This window comes from Pseudophryne corroboree, chromosome 11 (genome assembly GCF_028390025.1).
Source record: "Pseudophryne corroboree isolate aPseCor3 chromosome 11, aPseCor3.hap2, whole genome shotgun sequence".
Classification (NCBI taxonomy): domain Eukaryota; kingdom Metazoa; phylum Chordata; class Amphibia; order Anura; family Myobatrachidae; genus Pseudophryne; species Pseudophryne corroboree.
The window spans coordinates 304,424,242-304,444,746 of NC_086454.1; the positions used below are offsets into that span (position 1 = coordinate 304,424,242).

The following is a 20,505-nucleotide window of genomic DNA, read 5'->3' on the forward strand; positions in this document are numbered from 1 at the left end:
GAGCAATAGTCTGCTTCGAAGCAGGAGCGCTAACCTTGTTGGCTGCATACAGAATAAACAGCGAGTCAGACTTTCTGACTCCCGCCGTTCTGGAAACATAAATTTTCAAAGCCCGGACTACGTCCAGCAACTTGGAATCCTCCAAGTCCCTAGTAGCCGCAGGCACTACAATAGGCTGGTTCAAATGAAACGATGATACCACCTTAGGGAGAAATAGGGGACGAGTCCTCAATTCTGCCCTGTCCATATGGAAGATCAGATAGGGGCTTTTACATGACAAAACCGCCAATTCTGACACACGCCTAGCCGAAGCTAAGGCCAATAGCATGACCACTTTCCACGTGAGATATTTTAGCTCCACGGTCTTAAGTGGCTCAAACCAGTGGGATTTCAGGAAATCCAACACAACGTTAAGATCCCAAGGTGCCACCGGTGGCACAAAAGGAGGCTGAATATGCAGCACCCCCGGAACAACGTCTGAACTTCAGGCAGTGAAGCCAGTTCTTTTTGAGAGAAAATGGATAGGGCCGAAAACTTGACCTTTATGGATCCTAATTTTAGGCCCATAGTCACTCCTGACTGTAGGAAGTGCAGGAATCGACCCCGCTGGAATTCCTCTGTAGGGCCTTCCCGGCCTCACACCAAGCAACCTATTTTCGCCATATATAGTGAAAAAGTCTTGCTGTCACGTCTTTCCTAGCCTTTATCAGCGTAGGAATAACTGCACCCGGAATGCCCTTTTCCGCTAGGATCCGGCGTTCAACCGCCATGCCGTCAAATGCAGCCGCGGTAAGTCTTGGAACAGACAGGGCCCCTGTTGCAACATGTCCTGTCTGAGAGGCAGAAGCCATGGGTCCTCTGAGAGCATTTCTTGCAGCTCCAGGTACCGAGTCCTTCTTGGCCAATTCGGAGCAAAGAAAATTGTTCTCACTCCTCCTTTTATTACAATTCTCAGCCCTTGGGTATGAGAGGAAGAGGAGGGAATACATAGACCGACTGGAACACCCACGGTGTTACAAGTGCGACCACAGCTATCACCTGAGGGTCCCTTGACCCGGCGTAAAACCTTTTTTAGCTTTTTATTGAGGTGGGACGCCATCTAGTCCACCTGTGGCAGTTCCCATCAATTTGCAAACTGCGTGAAGACTTCCTAATGAAGTCCCCACTTTCCCGGGTGGAGGTCGTGCCTGCTGAGGAAGTCTGCTTCCCAGTTGTCCACTCCCGGAATGAACACTGCTGACAGTGCGCTTACTTGATTCTCCGCCCAGCGAAGAATTCCGGTGGCTTCTACCCTCGCCACCCTGCTCCTTGTGCCGCCTTGGCGGTCTACATGAACCCCTGCGGTCTGACTGGATCAGAACCGGTTGGTCGCGAACCAGGATCTCCGCTTGACTTAGGGCGTTGTATATGGCCCTTAGTTCCAGGATATTGATGTGAAGGCAAGTCTGTCGACTTGACCACAGACCTTGGAAATTTCTTCCCTGTGTAACTGCCCTCCACCCTCGGAGGCTTGCATCCGTGGTCACCAGGACCCAGTCCTGAATGCCGAATCTGCGGCCCTCAAGAAGGTGAGCACTCTGCAGCCACCACAGGAGAGACACCCTGGCCCTGGGGGATAGGGTGATTAACCGATGCATCTGAAGAGGTGATCCGGACCACTTGTCCAGTAAGTCCCATTGGAAGGTCCTCGCCTGGAACCTGCCTAAGGGGATGGCCTCGTATGATGCCACCATCCTTCCCAGGACTCGAGTGCAGTGATGCACTGACACCTGTTTTGGTTTTAATAGATTCCTGACCAGTGTCATGAGCTCCTGAGCTCTCTCTATCGGGAGATAAACCCTTTTCTCGTCTGAGTCACGGATCGTGCCTAGGAGAGGCAGATGAGCTGTAGGAACCAACTGCGACTTTGGAATATATAGAATCCAGCCGTGTTGCCGTTACACTTCCAGAGAAAGTGATACGCTGTTCAGCAACTGCTCTCTTGATCTCGCTTTTATGAGGAGATCGTCCAAGTACGTGATAATAGTGACACCTTGCTTCCGCAGGAGCACAATCATATCCGCCATTACCTTGGTGAATATTCTCGGGGCCGTGGAGAGACCCAACGGCAACATCTGAAATTGGTAATGACAATCCCGTACCGCAATTCTGAGGTACGCCTAATGAGGTGGATAAATGAAGGTATGCATCCCTTATGTCCCGATTCACGATAAGTCTCCCCTTTTTAGGCTTGCACTGACCGCTCTTAGCGATTCCATCTTGAATTTGAACCTTCTCAGGTATATGTTCAGGGATTTTTAATTCAATATGGGTCTGACCGAACCGTCTGGTTTCGGGATTACAACATGGTCGAATAATAACACCCTCTTGTTGAAGGAGGGGACCCTTGACCACCACCTGTTAAAGATACAATTTGTGAATTGCAGTTAACACTGGCTCCCTCTCTTGGGGGGAAAGCCCGCAGGGCCGTCGGTGAGGGGGCCTCTTCTCACAGTCCAGCTTGTATCCCTGAGACACAAATTTATTGCCCAGGGATCTAACAGGGAGTGAACCCACTTGTGGCTGAACTTACGAAGGCGTGTCCCCACCGGGCCTAGCTCCACCTGTGGAGCCCCAGCGACATTGGTGGATTTTTGTATAGGCCGGGGAGGACTTCTGTTCCTGGGAACTAGCTGTGTTGTGCAGCTTCTTTCCTCTGTCCCCGGCTCTGACAAGAAAGGACGCACCTCAGACTTTCTTATTTCTTTATTCGAAAGGCTGCATTTAATAATGTCGTGCCTTCTTAGGCTGTGCAGGAATATAAGGCAAACTAGCAGAATTACCAGCTATAGCTGTGGAGACCAGGCCCGAGAACCCTTCTCCACACAATCCTCAGCCTTCCATATGCCTCTTAAGTCGGCATCATCTGTCCAATGCATATTCTACAGGACACGTCAAGCAGAGATCGACATAGCTTTGACTCTAGGACCCAGTATACTCATGTCTCTTTGGGCATGCTTTATAACTATATATCTATCACTTAAGACAGCATCTTTAATATATTTATATCTATATGCATACTAGGGTCTCAATCTCTGCTGATAAGGTACCTGTCCACGCTGCCACAGCGCTATAAACCCATGCCGACACAATCGCCGGTCTGGGTAGTATACTAGAATGTGCACGCTATCTGCAGGATCCCTGAGAATAGCAATTGCTACCGTCTGTGCAAACAGGACACCCTAGGGGAAGATTCTCAACACACCCTGGCCCTAGTGGGGAAAGGATACAGCCTGAGAATTCTCTTGTGGGAAGCTGCCGCCTCTTGTCTGGAGATTCCCGCTCTTTTTCCTCATGAGAGGAGGGAAATTTACCTCAGCATTCTTCCCCTTAAACATTTGTACACTCGTGTCAGGGACAGATGAGTCATCAGTGATATGCAAATCATGTTTTATTACAATAATCATTTTAGCCATCTTGGCTGTAACTTTGCATTATCGTAGTCGACAGTGGAGTTAAACTCCGTGTCGATACCAGTGTTTTTTATTTTGGATAGTGAGCATTGAGAGACTCTGAAGGTCTCTGTGACATAGGGACAGACATGGGTAGATTTCCTGTCTGTTCCCTAACCTTTTGTGCAATAAATTCACCTTAGCACTTACACATATCCAAACAGGTGTCGGCGTTGTCGACGGAGACACCCTCTCACACACATATCCGCTCTATCACCTCCTTAGAGGAGCCTTTTACCTCAGACATGTCGACACACGCGTACCGACACACCACACACACAGGGGATGCTCTATTTGAGGACAGTTCCCCCACAAGGCCCTTTGGAGAGACAGAGAGAGAGTATGCCAGCACACACCCCAGCGCTATATAACCCAGGGATTACACTACAACTCAGTGTTTACCCAGTAGCTGCTGTATATACAAATTTTGCGCCTAAATTTATGTGCCCCTCCCCCTCTCTTTTCACCCTTTGTGTATCAGGATACTGCAGGGGAGAGCCTGGGGAGCTTCCTTCCAGCGGAGCTGTGAAGAGAAAATGGCGCTGGTGTGCTGAGGAAGAAGGCCCGGCCCCCTCAGCGGCGGGCTTCTGTCCTGTTTCTGACTAAAAAATGGCGGGGTTTTTACACATATACAGTCACAGACTGTATTATGTGTATTTTTATGCCAAAGGTATTTTTATTGCTCCCCCCCCCCCAGCGCCCTGCACCCTACAGTGACCGGAGTGTGTGGTGTGCAGAGGGAGCAATGGGGTGCTGTGCGCTACCTTAATGAAGACCGGAGTCTTCAGCCGCCGATTTCATCCTTCTCTTCTGTCTTCTGGCTCTGCAAGGGGGACGGCGGCGCGGCTCCGGGAACGGACGATCGAGGTCAGGCCCTGTGTTCGAACCCTCTGGAGCTAATGGTGTCCAGTAGCCTAAGAAGCACAAGCTAGCTGCAAGCAGGTAGGTTTGCTTCTCTCTCCTCAGTCCCACGTAGCAGTGAGTCTGTTGCCAGCAGATCTCACTGAAAATAAAAAACCTAACAAATACTTTCTTTCTAGCAAGCTCAGGAGAGCCCACTAGGAGCACCCAGCTCTGGCCGGGCACAGATTCTAACTGAGGTCTGGAGGAGGGGCATAGAGGGAGGAGCCAGTGCACACCAGATAGTACCTTATCTTTCTTTTAGAGTGCCCAGTCTCCTGTGGAGCCCGTCTATTCCCCATGGTCCTTACGGAGTTCCCAGCATCCACTAGGACGTCAGAGAAAATAATTTAAATAAACCCTCACAATTAACATGGAGTATAATTGAAGTTCTTAGCACACATTTGCGCAAATATGCGGGCCCATGTACCGCGGCCAGGTGACTTCATCACATGGGTCCCTAACATTCCTAATACTATCACATTCTATAAATTTATTCAGAACTTACCTCTAAATAGGGCCTTATCAATGTGTGATCTGAAATGAGGGAACCCAGCTAATTAAAACACCTGAGGGTGAATGGGAGGAGTGCCAATACCAGAGGAAGGAAGCCTTGCCTTCCAGTGTACAATATATATGTTAGGCGCGGTGGCTCTCGTCGGCGCCCGACCGTTGCTAAGCAACAGTCCCGGCGCGTCACGTCCGCCACGCCTCCCTCTGCTCCCCGCACAGCGCTTGGCAACAAGTGGACGCTGTGCGCGGAGAGCAGCCGGGTCCTTAGCAATGGGGACGCGTTCCCCGTTGTCCTGTAATTAAGATTCACCTGTCAGCGCTGGGTCGTGCAGCAGATCAGCTGCACGACATTTCTAATTTGGGTTCCCTTCAGCCATTGGAGCAGATCCCTGTTATATTCTCCCTCAGTGCCTGGCACAGACGCCGGTGATAGCTTCTTGTGGACTGCTTCCTGCACTGGAATATTCCTTGTCCGGTGTTCTGTGATCCAGTCAACCTTGTTCCAGTGGTCCTGAGTCCTGGTGTCCGGAAGCCTGTGTCGGAGTCTTTCCATCCTTCCAGTCGTTGGAATCCTTGCCTATGATCTCGGGGTTCCCGCTCCACCTGCATGTATTCTCCCCGGTGTTGTGAGTAGCGGCTTTGCCGTGCCCTGAGGCCTAGACCATATTATTCTCTTAATTTGGACTCTGGTGTTCTCTGCGGAGGTCTCCGCTCTAGCTGTTCCCGCCGGGATTCGACGGTGTCGGGTTGGCGTGTGGACAGCGTTGCCTTTTTTGCCTTTTTGTCTTGGCGGCCGCACCGCACATACTTTTGGTTAAAGTTCTGTAGTAGCCCCTAGCTCGGTGTATTGTTTAGTTAGAGGTTGCCCTTGTTCTCGCCCCATCCCAGTTTACGCCTTGTCTCCAACTAAGACCGGGGGGGCATCGGAGTTGGGCAGACATAATCCGCCCTTCAAACGCGGCTGCCGTGGGCCCAAGCAAACATAGTCTCGCAGGTGTAGACTGACCACGTGGGTGAGACAACGGAGTCAGGGTTCCTGGGGGTTGCTGCTAAACTTCGCCCTTCTTGCAGCGTCACGTTCCTGTGCTTGGGGCTTATCCACCCAGTCCCTTTCGTTCTGAGCACAGTGAACGTAACATTATCACCGGCCCAAAAAATTTGACCTGATATTTAAACCAGGGTGGCCTTGAAATTCTGTCCTCATGAACCCGTCAGTACTAGGACAGAATCCCAGCCAGGTTTTGGCCAATCAGATCCAGGAACTCACTCAGATAGTGCAGGATCTTACCCTTCAGGTGAGGTCGCAGGAGGACCTTTTACGAGCCTCCCCGAGTATGTCTCCTGAACCTAAGATTTCTTTAACTTTCAGGAAGGCTGTAAACTTTATTTTCGTTTAAGGCCCCGGTCTTCAGGTACTGAGTCCCAGTGGGTGGGTATAGTGATGTCCTTACTTCAAGGGGATCCACAAACCTGGGCCTTTGGGATAAAACCCGATGACGCAGCCTTACTCACAGTAGATGCTTTTTTCAAGTCCTTAGGCCTTTTGTATGACGACCCTGACAGGGAAGCATCGGCTGAGAGCCACTTACGTGCACTAAAACAGGGTAAAAATCCTGCTGAGGCGTATTGTACAGAGTTTGGCCGTTGGTCGAACGACTGTGGCTGGAATGATCCTGCCCTGCGAAGTCAGTTTCGCCTCGGTCTGTCAGAAGTAATCAAGGATAGTCTCATTCAGTATCCAGCTCTGGAGACTTTGGATAAGCTCATGGAGCTTGCTATCAAGATTGATCGCCGTCTTTGAGAGCGGAGGGCTGAAAGAGGGGCTAGTTTCAGGTCTAATCCATGTGTGTATGCTCTCCCTGAGGACGTCGAGGAGCCCATGCAAGTGGGTCTTTCCCGGCTGTCTCCAGAAGAGAGAGCCAGAAGGCTACATTTAGGGCTCTGCTTATATTGTAGTGGCAAGGGACATTTTGTGCGCAGCTGCACTAATAAACAGGGAAACGCTCTGACCAAGTAAATTGTGAGGGGGTTCACTTGGGTCTGCAGTTAGTCTCCTCACATGATTCCTTGCTAGTGCCTGTTGAAATTTCTTCAGGAAGCCTCAGTTCTTTTGTTTCAGCCTTCATCGATAGTGGAGTTGCCGGGAACTTTATGGATCTTGCTTGGGCTCAGGCTCTGGGAGTTCCGCAGCTTCAACTAGATAGACCTATTACTATGCACGGACTAGACGGTGGTCCACTCTCTAACGGGGTAATTACCCATCGGACCTCACCAGTACGATTGACAGTAGGGGTTTAACATTCCGAACGGATTGAGTTCCTTCTCACCCATTGTCTGGCCGTGCCTGTGGTCTTAGGTCACCCCTTGCTCGTCCTTCATAATCCAACCATAGATTGGCAGTCTGGGGAGATTTCTCGGTGGGGTTCCTACTGTGCTAGGGGATGTATTTCTCGTCCGGTCCGGGTCGCAGCCGCCACTCCGGAACTCTTACCTTCGGTATATCATGACTATGCTGATGTTTTCTCCAAGGGTAATGCTTATATCCTGCCACCCCACCGGTCTTATGACTGCACCATTGACCTCGTTCCTGGTGCCCACTCTGCCAAAAGGGAGACTTTATGCTCTATCTGGCCCCGAGACTAAGGCCATGGATGATTATGTGCAGGAAAGCCTGAAAAAGGGGTTTATTAGGCCCTCTAAATCTCCCTTAAGTGCAGGGTTTTTCTTTGTTGAAAAGAAAGACGGATCTCTAAGGCTGTGCATAGACTACTGAGCCCTGAATAAGATCTCTATTAAGAACACCTACCCCTTACCTTTAATTTCTGTGTTGTTTGATCAGCTCCGCACTGCGGTTATTTTTTCTAAGATCGATCTTAGAGGAGCATATAACCTCATCCGAATAAGATCTGGGGATGAGTGGAAGACGGCTTTTAGTACTCAGTCCGGACATTACGAATATCTTGTGATGCCGTTCGGTCTATCTAACGCTCCTGCGGTGTTCTAGGATCTTATTAACGATGTCCTCCGCGACTTTCTAGGGAAGTTCGTGGTTGTCTATTTGGATGACATTTTAATTTACTCTAAGTCTCCTGAACAGCATGTTGTCCATGTGCGGCAAGTGCTTCAAAGGATACGGGAGAACCATTTGTACGCTAAATTGGAGAAATGTGATTTCCACATCACTGAGGTGTCCTATATATTATTTCTCCAAAGGGGTTTTATATGGAACCTAAGAAACTCCAGGCTAGCTTAAGTTGGGCGCAACCCACTAACTTGAAGGCTATCCAGAGATTTTTGGGTTTTGTGAATTATTATAGACGTCTTATTCATCCCTTTTCTGATTTGGTTGCTCCTATTGTGGCGTTAACAAGAAAGGGAGCTGATCCTTCCAACTGGTTGCCTCAAGCTGAATCTGCCTTCCAGGCTCTGAAACAGGCCTTTGTCTCGGCTCCTGCCCTCAGACACCCCAACCCTGGCCTTCCCTTTATTGTCGAGGTGGACGCCTCAGAGGTTGGAGTGGGAGCCATCTTATCTCAAGAAGACCCCAAGTCTCTGGGGTTACACCCTTGTGCCTTCATGTCCAGGAAATTCTTGTCTGCTGAATCCAACTATGATGTTGGTAATCGGGAATTGCTGGCAGTTAAATGGGCCTTTGAGGAGTGGAGGCACTGGCTTGAAGGAGCTAAGCATACCATTACGGTATTCACTGACCACAAGAATTTACAGTATATTGAATCAGCAAAACGGCTTAATTCCCGGCAGGCGCGTTGGGCGCTGTTCTTTACACGGTTCAAGTTCATCATCACCTACAGGCCCGGTTCTAAAAACACCAAGGCCGATGCCCTGCCACGCTGTTTTCTTCCGGCTCACCATAACCACTCTTCCGCAACTCCCATTATCCCAACATCTGTTATCCAGGCCGGCCTCGCACAGGATTTACTCACACAGCTTGTCCAGGTTCAGCAGCAGGCTCCCAGTAATACGCCTGTTGGTCGTCTCTTCGTTGCCGAATTCTTGAGAGGCAGTGTCCTCGCAGAGTTTCATGATAATAAGGTTGCTGGCCATCCTGGTGTTGCGAAAACCTTGGAGTTAATCTCTCGCTCAGTGTGGTGGCCTAATCTTTCTAAGGATGTTACGGAATTTGTTTTCTCCTGTCAAGATTGTGCTAAGCACAAAGTGTCCCGATCCTTGCCTGTCGGGCTGCTCATGCCTCTTGCAATTCCACTCAGGCCTTGGTCACACATTTCCATGGATTTTGTGGTAGATCTTCCTCTTTCATCTGGGTTTCAGGTGATCTGGGTGGTCGTGGACCGTTTTAGCAAGATGGCCCACTTCATTGCTTTACCCCGATTACCGTCCGCTCAAGTTTTGGCAGTCTTGTTCCTCCGCCATGTTTTCAGGCTTCATGGTTTACCCGTGGATATAGTCTCGGACCGGGGACCACAGTTTATTGCCCGTTTTTGGAAGCGTTTTTGTGCCTCGTTAAACATGAAACTCTGTTTAACCTCTGTATACCATCCACAGTCTAACGGGCAGACGGAATGTGTGAATCAATCACTGAAGCAATGTTTACGTCTTTATACTGCCAAACTTCAGAACGATTGGTCAGATTATCTTCCTCTGGCCGAGTTTACCTACAATAACTCCTGCCATTCATCCACCAAGGTGTCTCCGTTCTTTTCTCTCCTGGGCTTTCATCCTAGAGCCAATTCCTTTACTCCCCATTGTCCAGCTTCTTCTTTGGCCTTAACCTCCCGTCTCAGAGCTATTTGGAAGAAGGTCACCTTGCTCTTAAGAAAGCCACCTTCCGGAAGAATTTTTTTTCAGATAGGTTCCGACGCCCGTGCACCTTTAAGGTAGGAGATAAGGTGTGGTTGTCAACCCGCAACATCAAGCTCCGACAACCTTCGGCTAGATTGGGATTCAGATTTATCGGACCATTTCTTATTATCAAAAATATTAAATCAGTGGCTTTTCGGCTACAGTTGCCTAAATCACTAAAAATCTCAAACACCTTTCATTGTTCTCTGTTGAAGCCATATGTTCTTTCCAGGAAATTTCCTCTGAAAATTTTCCGGGGTGGACCTTCGGTGGCTGTTCAGGGTCAACAAGAATTCCTAGTGGAGAAGGTGTTGGCTTCAAAATTTTCTCGTGGCCTACTGTATTTTTTGGTCCATTGGAAGGGGTACGGCCCAGAGGAGGGATCTTGGGTCCTGGACAAGGATTTGCATGCCCCTAGACTTAAGAGGTTGTTCTTTTGGGAATTTCCCCATAAACCCGGGTGTAGGGGTTCCTTAACTCCTCCTCAAGGGGGGGTACTGTTAGGCGCGGCGGCTCTCGCCAGCGCCCGACCGTTGCTAAGCAACAGTCTCGGCGCGCCACGTCTGCTGCGCCTCCCTCTGCTCCCCGCACAGCGCTTGGCAACAAGAGCACGCTGTGTGCGGAGAGCCGCTGGGTCCTTAGCAACGGGGACGCCGGAGGCGGACCGCGTTCCCCGTTGTCCTGTAATTAAGATTCACCTGTCAGCACTGGGTCGTGCAGCAGAGCAGCTGCACGACATTTCTAATTTGGGTTCCCTTAAGCCATTGGAGCAGATCCCTGTTATATTCTCCCTCAGTGCCTGACACAGACGCCGGTGATAGCTTCTTGTGGGCTGCTTTCTGCTCTGGAATATTCCTTGTCCGGTGTTCTGTGATCCAGTCAACCTTGTTCCAGTGGTCCTGAGTCCTGGTGTCCGGAAGCCTGTGTCGGAGTCTTTCCAGCCTTCCAGTTGTTGGAATCCTTGCCTATGATCTCGGGGTTCCCGCTCCACCTGCGTGTATTCTTCCCGGTGTTGTGAGTAGCGGCTTTGCCACGCCCTGCGGCCTAGACCGTATTATTCTCTTAATTTGGACTCTGGTGCTCTCTGCGGAGGTCTCCGCTCTAGCTGTTCCCGCCGAAATTCGACGGTGTCGGGTTGGCGTGTGGACAGCATTGCCTTTTTGTCTTGGCGGCTGCATCAGTAGGCCACATCCCCTTACCAGTGAAACGCTGCAATTCATAGCACCGTACACAATGGCAAATCCCAGTATTATCTCTGCATCCAGGAAATCCACCTATTCTTTGGGCGGGGGGGGGAGGGGGGGGGGGTTTGCATGGGACTACCCGAATAATTGGAAGTCTTCCGCAGCTTCCGGGAGAATAGGTAAGTATGATCCACCAGGATCCATCTCAGTGCCCCCCGGTGGCTCGCACATAGATTGTCCGACTGCCGCTCATACACAGGATGACTCCCGGGTCATAAACCCTGAAAATCTTATATTGCAAAGGACAGCTCTTATCGGGAGAGCTCTCCTTTGCGATCTTACTCGCAATTGTTCAAGCATGCAGCGTTACTAAGTAACCATAGCGCCATCTTCAGATGATGCTATATGTTGACAAGAAAGCTTTTCGTGACAGAGGGCAGTATGCATCAACGCTGAAAATGTGGCCAAACTTCGGAAAATGACGTTTTCTGCGATAAATTCCTGAGCTTGGATGCAGAGTGTGAAGCCATCTTCATGTGAGCTTCTATAGCAATTGGATCCCTCCCCTCCCAGCACCCCTTCCCCAGTGACGCGTGCAGACATACTCCTAGGTCCTGAACCTGATAGTCCCTAAACTGTAAAGGACCGATCTCGCCAGGACTGTCCTTAGCTGAAACTTGATCGGTATGATTTGCCGACAGCCCCCAGTAAGCCCCCTAACCCTCCTCTGCTTCCTACCCTAACCCTCCCTTGTGGATGCCTAACCCTAAACTTCCCGGTGGTGCTTAACCCTCCCTTCCCCACTGCCTAAATCAGGCTTGTCCAACCCGCGGCCCGCGGGCCGCATGCGGCCCAAGTCGGCTAGTAATGCGGCCCAGGAGCAGCGCTGCAGCAGAGGTTTTTTTTTTTTTGAGTACGGACACCACATGTGAGGCTGAGCCGGCCCCAGCAGGCTGTCAGCACATCCTGATTGGATTGCTGCTGCTGGGACCAGCACCAGCTCACGCCCTCTCCGCTGTCAGTCATAGTGTAGCCCTCCTCCGCTGCATAGCGGCACACGTGACTGAGCAGCGCGAGAGTAGAGGAGCCCAGCGGAGAAGTTGGTTGTACAAGAACACGTGGAGCGGCGGACGGAGACGGAGGCAGCGCTGCAGGAGCGGTAAGTATGTGTCTGTGCGTGTGTGTGTGTTTTTTTACAGCTACAAGAGGCACAGTACAAGGGCGCAGCTGCAAGGGGCACAGTACAAGGGGGCAGCTACAGGGCCACAACTACAAGGGGCACAGTACAAGGGGGCAGCTACAAGGGGCACAGTACAAGGGGGCAGCTACAGGGCCACAACTACAAGGGGCACAGTACAAGGGGGCAGCTACAGGGCCACAACTACAAGGGGCACAGTACAAGGGGGCAGCTACAAGGGGCACAGTACAAGGGGCAGCTACAGGGCCACAACTACAAGGGGCACAGTACAAGGGGGCAGCTACAAGGGGCACTGTACAAGGGGGCAGCTACAGGACCACAACTACAAGGGGCACAGTACAAGGGGGCAGCTACAAGGGGCACAGTACAAGGGTGCAGCTACAGGGCCACAACTTCAAGGGGCACAGTACAAGGGGGCAGCTACAGGGTCACAACTACAAGGGGCACAGTACAAGGGGCACAGCTACAGGGGCACAACTACAAGGGGCACAGTACAAGGGGGCAGCTACAGGGCCACAACTACAAGGGGCACAACTAGAAGGGGCACAGTACAAGGGGCACAGCTACAGGGGCACAACTACAAGGGGCACAGTACAAGGGGGCAGCTACAAGGGGCACAGTACAAGGGGGCAGCTACAAGGGGTACAGTACAAGGGGGCAGCTACAGGGGCACAACTACAAGGGGCGCAGTACAAGGGGGCAGCTACAAGGGGCACAGTACAAGGGGGCAGCTACAGGGCCACAACTACAAGGGGCACAGTACAAGGGGCAGCTACAAGGGGCACAGTACAAGGGGGCAGCTACAGGGCCACAACTACAAGGGGCACAGTACAAGGGGGCAGCTACAGGGGCACAACTACAAGGGGCGCAGTACAAGGGGGCAGCTACAAGGGGCACAGTACAAGGGGGCAGCTACAAGGGGCACAGTACAAGGGGGCAGCTACATGGGCACAACTATAAGGGGCACAGCTACAGGGGCACAACTACAAGGGGCACAGTACAAGGGGCACAGCTACAGGGGCACAACTACAAGGGGCACAGTACAAGGGGGCAGCTACAAGGGGCACAGTACAAGGGGGCAGCTACAGGGGCACAACTACAAGGGGCGCAGCTATAGTGGCACAGCTACAAGGGGCGCAGCTACAGGGGCACAACTACAAGGGACGCAGCTACAGGGGCACAGCTACTAGGGGCACAGTACAAGGAGCGCAGCTACAGGGGCACAACTACAAGGGGTACAACTACAAGGGGCACAGTACAAGGGGCGCAGCTACAGGGGCACAACTGCAAGGGGCACAGTACAAGGGGCGCAGCTACAGGGGCACAACTACAAGGGGCGCAGCTATAGTGGCACAGCTACAAGGGGCGCAGCTACAGGGGCACAACTACAAGGGATGCAGCTACAGGGGCACAGCTACAAGTAAGTTTAATATGTTAACTATGTTTTCTATGGTTTTTTTGGATGATCAGGTATCGTTACTGTTGTTTTATTTAATGTGCGGCCCAAACCAAATTTTCATCTTCTAATGTGGCCCAGGGAAGGTAAAAGGTTGGACACCCCTGGCCTAAATCTAATCCTCCCTGTTTGATGCCTAAGCCTAACCTTCCCTTCTATGTGCCTTACCCTTACCCCTCCCTCCCCAGTCCCTAACCTTCCCGGCCCTGCAGCTAATCCTAACCCCCCTTCTTCTGCCTAAACCTAAACTCCCCCCCGCGCAGGATGCCGGCTGTCGGTAATGTGATGCTGACATCCTGTGCGGCGTTGGTATCTCGCCGTTCGGCATTGCCTCCTTCTTTGGGATCCTGTCTGTCAGGAAGCTAACTACTTCCCGCTGAAACATTTATGTGTATGGTGTTTGTAAATAGCGATATGCATGCGATGAGTCGTGTGTCATGCATCCCGCCCTTAGTAAGTTGCCCATAATGGTGGCTATGGCAGCTGCATTAATGCCAGCGGTGGAAGGTATGGAGGCGGCATTAATGCCAGCGGTGGAAGGTATGGCAGCTGCATTAATGCCAGCGGTGGAAGGTATGGCGGCTGCATTAATGCCAGCGGTGGAAGGTATGGCGGCTGCATTAATGCCAGCGGTGGAAGGTATGGCGGTGGCATTAATGACAGTGGTGGAAGGTATGGCGGTATCATTAATATCAGTGGTGGAAGCTATGGCGGCGACATTAATGCCAGCGGTGGAAGGTATGGCGGCGGCATTAATGACAGTGGTGGAAGGTATGGCGGCGGTATTAATACTAGTTAATGCCAGTGGTGGATGGTATGGCAGCGACATTAATGCCAGCGGTGCAAGGTATGGTGGCGGCATTAATGCTAGTGGTGGAAGGTATGGGGGCAGCATTAATGCCAGCGGTGGAAGGTATGGAGGCAGCATTAAAGCCAGCGGTGGAAGGTATGGCGGCGGCATTAATGCCAGTGGTGGAAGGTATGGAGGTGGCATTAATGCCAGCGGTGGAAGGTATGGGTGCAGCATTAATACCAGCGGTGGAAGATATGGAGGTTGCATTAATGCCAGCGGTGGAAGGTATGGAGGTAGCATTAAAGCCAGCGGTGGAAGGTATGGCGGCAGCATTAATGCCAGCGGTGGAAGGTATGGCGGCGGCATTAATGCCAGCGGTGGAAGGTATGGGGACGGCATTAATGCCAGCGGTGGAAGGTATGGGGACGGCATTAATGCCAGCGGTGGAAGGTATGGGGGTGGCATTAATGCCAGCGGTGGAAGGTATGGGTGCAGCATTAATACCAGCGGTGGAAGATATGGAGGTTGCATTAATGCCAGCGGTGGAAGGTATGGAGGCGGCATTAAAGCCAGCGGTGGAAGGTATGGCGGCGGCATTAATGCCAGCGGTGGAAGGTATGGCGGCGGCATTAATGCCAGCGGTGGAAGGTATGGGGACGGCATTAATGCCAGCAGTGGAAGATATGGGGGTGGCATTAATGCCAGCGGTAGAAGGTATGGCGGCGGCAGTAATGCCAGCGGTGGAAGGTATGGAGGCCCCCTTAATGCCAGCGGTGGAAGGTATGGAGGCGCCATTAATGCCAGCGGTGGAAGGTATGGAGGCGGCATTAATGCCAGCGGTGGAAGGTGTGGCGGCGGCATTAATGCCAGCGGTGGAAGGTGTGGAGGCGGCATTAATGCCAGCGGTGGAAGGTATGGCGGCGGCATTAATGCCAGCGGTGGAAGATATGGGGGCGGCATTAAAGCCAGCGGTGGAAGGTATGGCGGCGGCATTAATGCCAGCGGTGGAAGGTATGGAGGCGGCATTAATGCCAGCGGTGGAAGATATGGGGGCGGCATTAATGCCAGCGGTGGAAGGTATGGCGGCGGCATTAATGCCAGCAGTGGAAGATATGGGGGCGGCATTAAAGCCAGCGGTGGAAGGTATGGCAGCGGCATTAATGCCAGCGGTGGAAGGTATGGAGGCGGCATTAATGCCAGCGGTGGAAGATATGGGGGCGGCATTAATGCCAGCGGTGGAAGGTATGTCTGCGCCATTAATGCCAGCGGTGGAAGGTATGGAGGCGGCATTAATGCCAGCGGTGGAAGGTATGGAGGCCCCCTTAATGCCAGCGGTGGAAGATATGGAGGCGCCATTAATGCCAGCGGTGGAAGGTATGGAGGCGGCATTAATGCCAGCAGTGGAAGGCATGGAGGCAGCATTAATGCCAGCGGTGGAAGGTGTGGCGGCGGCATTGCCAGCGGTGGAAGATATGGGGGCATCATTAAAGATAGCGGTGGAAGGTATGGTGGCGGCATTAATGCCAGCGGTGGAAGGTATGGAGGCGGCATTAATGCCAGCGGTGGAAGATATGGGGGCGGCATTAATGCCAGCGGTGGAATGTATGGCTGCGCCATTAATGCCAGCGGTGGAAGGTATGGAGGCGGCATTAATGCCAGCGGTGGAAGGTATGGCGGCGGCATTAATACCAGCGGTGGAAGGTGTGGCGGCGGCATTAATGCCAGCGGTGGAAGGTATGGCGGCGGCATTAATACCAGCGGTGGAAGGTGTGGCGGCGGCATTAATGCCAGCGGTGGAAGGTATGGGGGCGCCATTAATGCCAGCGGTGGAAGGTATGGAGGCGGCATTAATGCCAGCGGTTGAAGGTATGGAGTTGGCATTAAAGCGAGCGGTGGAAGGTATGGCGGCGGCATTAATGCCAGCGGTGGAAGGTATGGCTGCGGCATTAATGCCAGCGGTGGAAGGTATGGCGGCGGCATTAATGCCAGCGGTGGAAGGTATGGAGGTGGCATTAATGCCAGCGGTGGCAGGTATGGCGGCGGCATTAATGCCAGCGGTGGAAGGTATGGCGGCGGCATTAATACCAGCGGTGGAAGGAAAGCGGCGGCATTAATGCCAGCGGTGGATGTATGGAGGCATTAATGCCAGTGGTGGAAGGTATGGCGACGGCATTAATGCCAAGTATCACTTGTGAAGTCTCTTAATACATTTTAAGGAATGTGGTAAATAAAAAAACCAAAGGGTTATTATTAGTGCTTTTTGCATTCGCCCCTACATCCCAGTAAACGTATTATGACTGTTAATATTATTAGTATCCTTTATTTATATGGCGCCACAAGGGTTCTGCAGCGCCCAATTACAGAGTACATAAACGAATAATCAAACATGAAAACAGCAACTTACAGTTGATGACAGTATAGGACAAGTACAGGGTAAATAAACATAGTTACATCAGCAGATGACACTGGAATAAGTATCAGGTGGCAGAAGACTGCTGGATTTGGTGCAGTCGAAGAATATTAAAGTAAAAAAGGATAAGCACATGAAGGAAGAGGGCCCTGCTCGTGAGAGCTTACATTCTTGAGCTACCTGTTGGAATACAAGTCCCACCACACCTGGCAAGGCATGTTGGGACTCGTGGTTCTACAACAGCTACATAAAGCGGCACAGGACCGTGTGGGAAGCGGGCACAACAACACGGGCATAGGGGGAGGCACGAGTTAAGCAGCAGCAGATGCAGCCCAGTCAGGGCGTGTGGGGAGGAGACGATGCCGCTGCTGCGACCTTGCGCGTGAAGTCACAAAGAGCCGGCTGTGCGATTGGTGCGGACGGAGAGACGCAGCGAGTCGCCGCAGACCGAGCGCGTCCGTCCCGCCGCTGGCAGAGCGCGCTGTGTGTGTGCACGGCACCGGGGCCCAGGGCGGCATCTACGATTCGCGGCAGCGGGGACCGTGCTGGTTACCTGGATCCCCCGGAGCAGGGGCCCAGCTCGCTGAGGAGTGATGGGGGATTGCTAGGGTGTAGGAGGTGCGGGTGATCCCAGTGGCTCCAACCGGGCATCAAGTCACCGACTACGGGGCAGGAGAAGCCTGCAAACCGCCCCCTTTGCAGAGGCGGCCGGGGCCATGAAGCTTCGTGCAGACTGTGGCCCCCCATCCCTGCTGATCTGAGCGCCGGGGCCCCCCGCAGGCATGAGAGCCGCCGAGGACATGGATGGGTTCGAGGCAGAAGCGTCCACAGCCTCCATGGTCTCCGGTGCCAGCAGCCCGTACCAGCCCACCACGGAGCCGGTGAGGCAGAATCTAAGTTGGCGGGGCATTTGCTGTGACATGGACTACATCCGCTCGGTCTATGGGATCCTGAAATGCAGCCAAGTGGTGAGTAGTGCTAGGCTGCAGAGCTTGCACTCTGTCAGTGCAGGGCGCCCCTCCCCAGCCTTGCACCTAGTAATAATCAGCATGATGTGTGCGTGGGAACTCGGCCAGATGCTGGGATAGCAGTGGGTATAGGTGTGGCCCATTACTGCCAGCAGGTATTGTGCACACTGCTCTGCCCTTCACTGGTCACTGACCCCAGGCAGAAGAACACACACCAGCATGTGCCCAGGAAGTGGTGCAAGTGTTACTGGGATGGTGCCCTTAGCTGACTGCCCAAAGTCGGCGTCTCCTTCAAGTCTGGTGTGGCTGTGTAGTATGAGACATCTGGTTCTCAGAATTCCTTCACAGTTTATAGTGTTGTGCAATATGTTTGATGTGCTGCTGTATGTGTGATAATTAAAGAACACCCAGTTGTGGGATGGGGGGTATGTAGCCGTCACTACAGAGGTAAATGCAATTTGAACCGTAAATTACAAAATGTGTAACAGATTTTGTGTTGTCATTATTAGGGGAGTAGATTCTAGGTTTCATCCAAGAAACAAGGGGGTCGATTCTATTCGGCAACTTAAGAATAGCGCCGGGAATTAGCTCCCGACGCTATTCAATTCAGCTCCAGTTAAGTCGGCGATGTCCCGTTCTCGCCGACTTAACAGGTAGTTTTGTCGGGAGAACGGGCATTCTCCGACTTAACTACCCGCGGCGATGCTGATTCCCGACAGAATCAGCCTCGCGCCGGCCGCGAGGCAGCACTTTTGGCGGGTTTCTTCTCTCATCCCCCGGGGGTGAGAGAAGAATTTCCGACAATTACGGGTCACTAGCAGCTGAATTGAATAGCGTCGGGAGCTAATTCCCGGCGCTATTCTTAAGTTGCCGAATAGAATCGACCCCAATGATTGTATCACCTCCCTCAAAATCTCATAGGTTGCTTTACCCATATTTGTTGCACCCACAGATCATAGGGCCTAATTCTGAGATGTACGCAATCCCGATGGTGCATCTCCGGTGTGTGTAGTAATGCATATGGGGGGTCATTCCGAGTTGATCGCACCTAGCAACTTTTTGCTGCCCGTGCGATCAACTTGATGCCGCCTATGGGGGAGGTTTTTTTTTTGCATAGCTAGGCTGCGATCGCTTGTACAACCCTGCTATGCAAAACAAGTTTTGTGTACAACTAGACCAGGGTAAGAGTTACTTACCCTGTGCGATAATTCCAGCATTGCAGATCCCGGAATTGACGTCAGACATCCGCTCTCCAAACGGCTGGACACGCCTGCGCTCGCCGCACCACTCCCAGAAAACGGTCAGATGACGCCCGGAACGCCTTCCTCCTGTCAATCTTCTTGCGATCGCTTTCTTCGGTTGTCTTGTTGCGTGCTGGGTAACGGCACGCCTGCGCATTGCGTCCGCTGCGCATGCGCAGAACTGACCCATTCGCATCGCTGTGAAAAACGGCAGCGTGCGCATGGGTAGGACTGACCCCCATGGCCGCTCCTGCACCATCACACATAGTGATATGGCCGACAGAGACCATTTTACAAAACGGGGGTCCCGGCAGTGTGAATTCCCGGCCCATCCTGAGTAGCCTGAGGGTCACTCAGATGGCCGATGTTCACGCAGAGTGATCCGATGCTGCGTCGTCTGCTTTGCCTATTTACACAAGACACCTCCCTTTGTTATTTGCGTATTTTCGAAACGGCAGCTTCGTCCAAAGACCAATCTGCTGTACGTCCTGTGTCCATCTGTGAATCGGGGCCCATAGTGTCTTATGTTTCCCTTGCCTAAACATGACATCTCGCATGCAGAAATGGGGTCATTGGATAATCTTTTTATGTATATAGTCAGATTGACCAACCAAAAATCTGAGTGTGTGAGCAGTCTGCAGTTACTACACCTATCACAGTGCAGGCACATTTTGCTTTGTCTGATTCTTCCGTAGTCATGAGGCCACATTGGACCAGCTTATGCCTGACCTCCCATAGCTTCAATCCAGTGGCAGCCAAATGCAAACAATGACTCTGCCAATAGCATTTTCAAGTAGAAACATATACAGATGTGTCCTGATACATCTTGCCTCAATACGTCATGTAGCGGGAGATTCCTGGTGTGAGTGAGCTGACAGATGCAGTGCAGCTTCGTTAGTGTCGGGCATCTTTTTTTTTTTTTTTTGCCAAAAAGGTCTTATTTGCATCACTATTCATATAGGACACACAAGCAGACTCTGCTGATTAAAATGCTATGGGGTATATGCAATTGCGGTCGAATTCGCGGCAATTTTCGCCGTTTTTTAATTCGACCAAATTCGCCAGGTGAATTCCGGAAGGTGGCTTCCGGAATTCACCATATTCAATGAAAAACGGATTCGCCAGAATCGCGGGCGAAAATCGGCCGATTTGGCGGATTTTACCGCGATTTTAAAAAACAGGAAAAACCCGGAAAAAAAAATGGCGTGGGGTCCCCCCTCCAAAGCATAACCAGCCTCGGGCTCATCGAGCTGGTCCTGGTTCTAAAAATCCGGGGAAAAATTGGCCAGGGATCCCCCGTATTTTTAAAACCAGCACCGGGCTCTGCGCCTGATGCTGGTGCCAAAAATACGGGGGACAAAAAGAGTAGGGGTCCCCCGTATTTTTAACACCAGCATCGGGCTCCACTAGCTGGACAGATAATGCCACAGCCGGGGGTCACTTTTATGCCGTGCCCTGCGGCCGTGGCATCAAATATCCAACTAGTCACCCCTGGCCGGGGTACCCTGGGGGAGTGGGGACCCCTTCAAT

At 52.0% G+C, this 20,505-nt stretch overlaps 1 protein-coding gene across 2 annotated transcripts in view; it reads left to right on the forward strand.

The window, feature by feature from the left end:
- Nucleotides 1–17,034: 17,034 nt before the first annotated feature.
- Nucleotides 17,035–20,505, forward strand: part of CMTM4 (CKLF like MARVEL transmembrane domain containing 4) — a 57,282-nt gene continuing 53,811 nt past the window's right edge. Inside the window, exon 1 of one of the 2 annotated variants that reach the window (XM_063945558.1) lies at nucleotides 17,035–17,734. In XM_063945558.1, the coding sequence (XP_063801628.1) occupies nucleotides 17,549–17,734 (186 nt within the window). In that variant the 5' untranslated portion in view covers nucleotides 17,035–17,548. The remainder of the gene's footprint in view (nucleotides 17,735–20,505) is intronic. The other variant, XM_063945557.1, reaches the window with a different exon arrangement.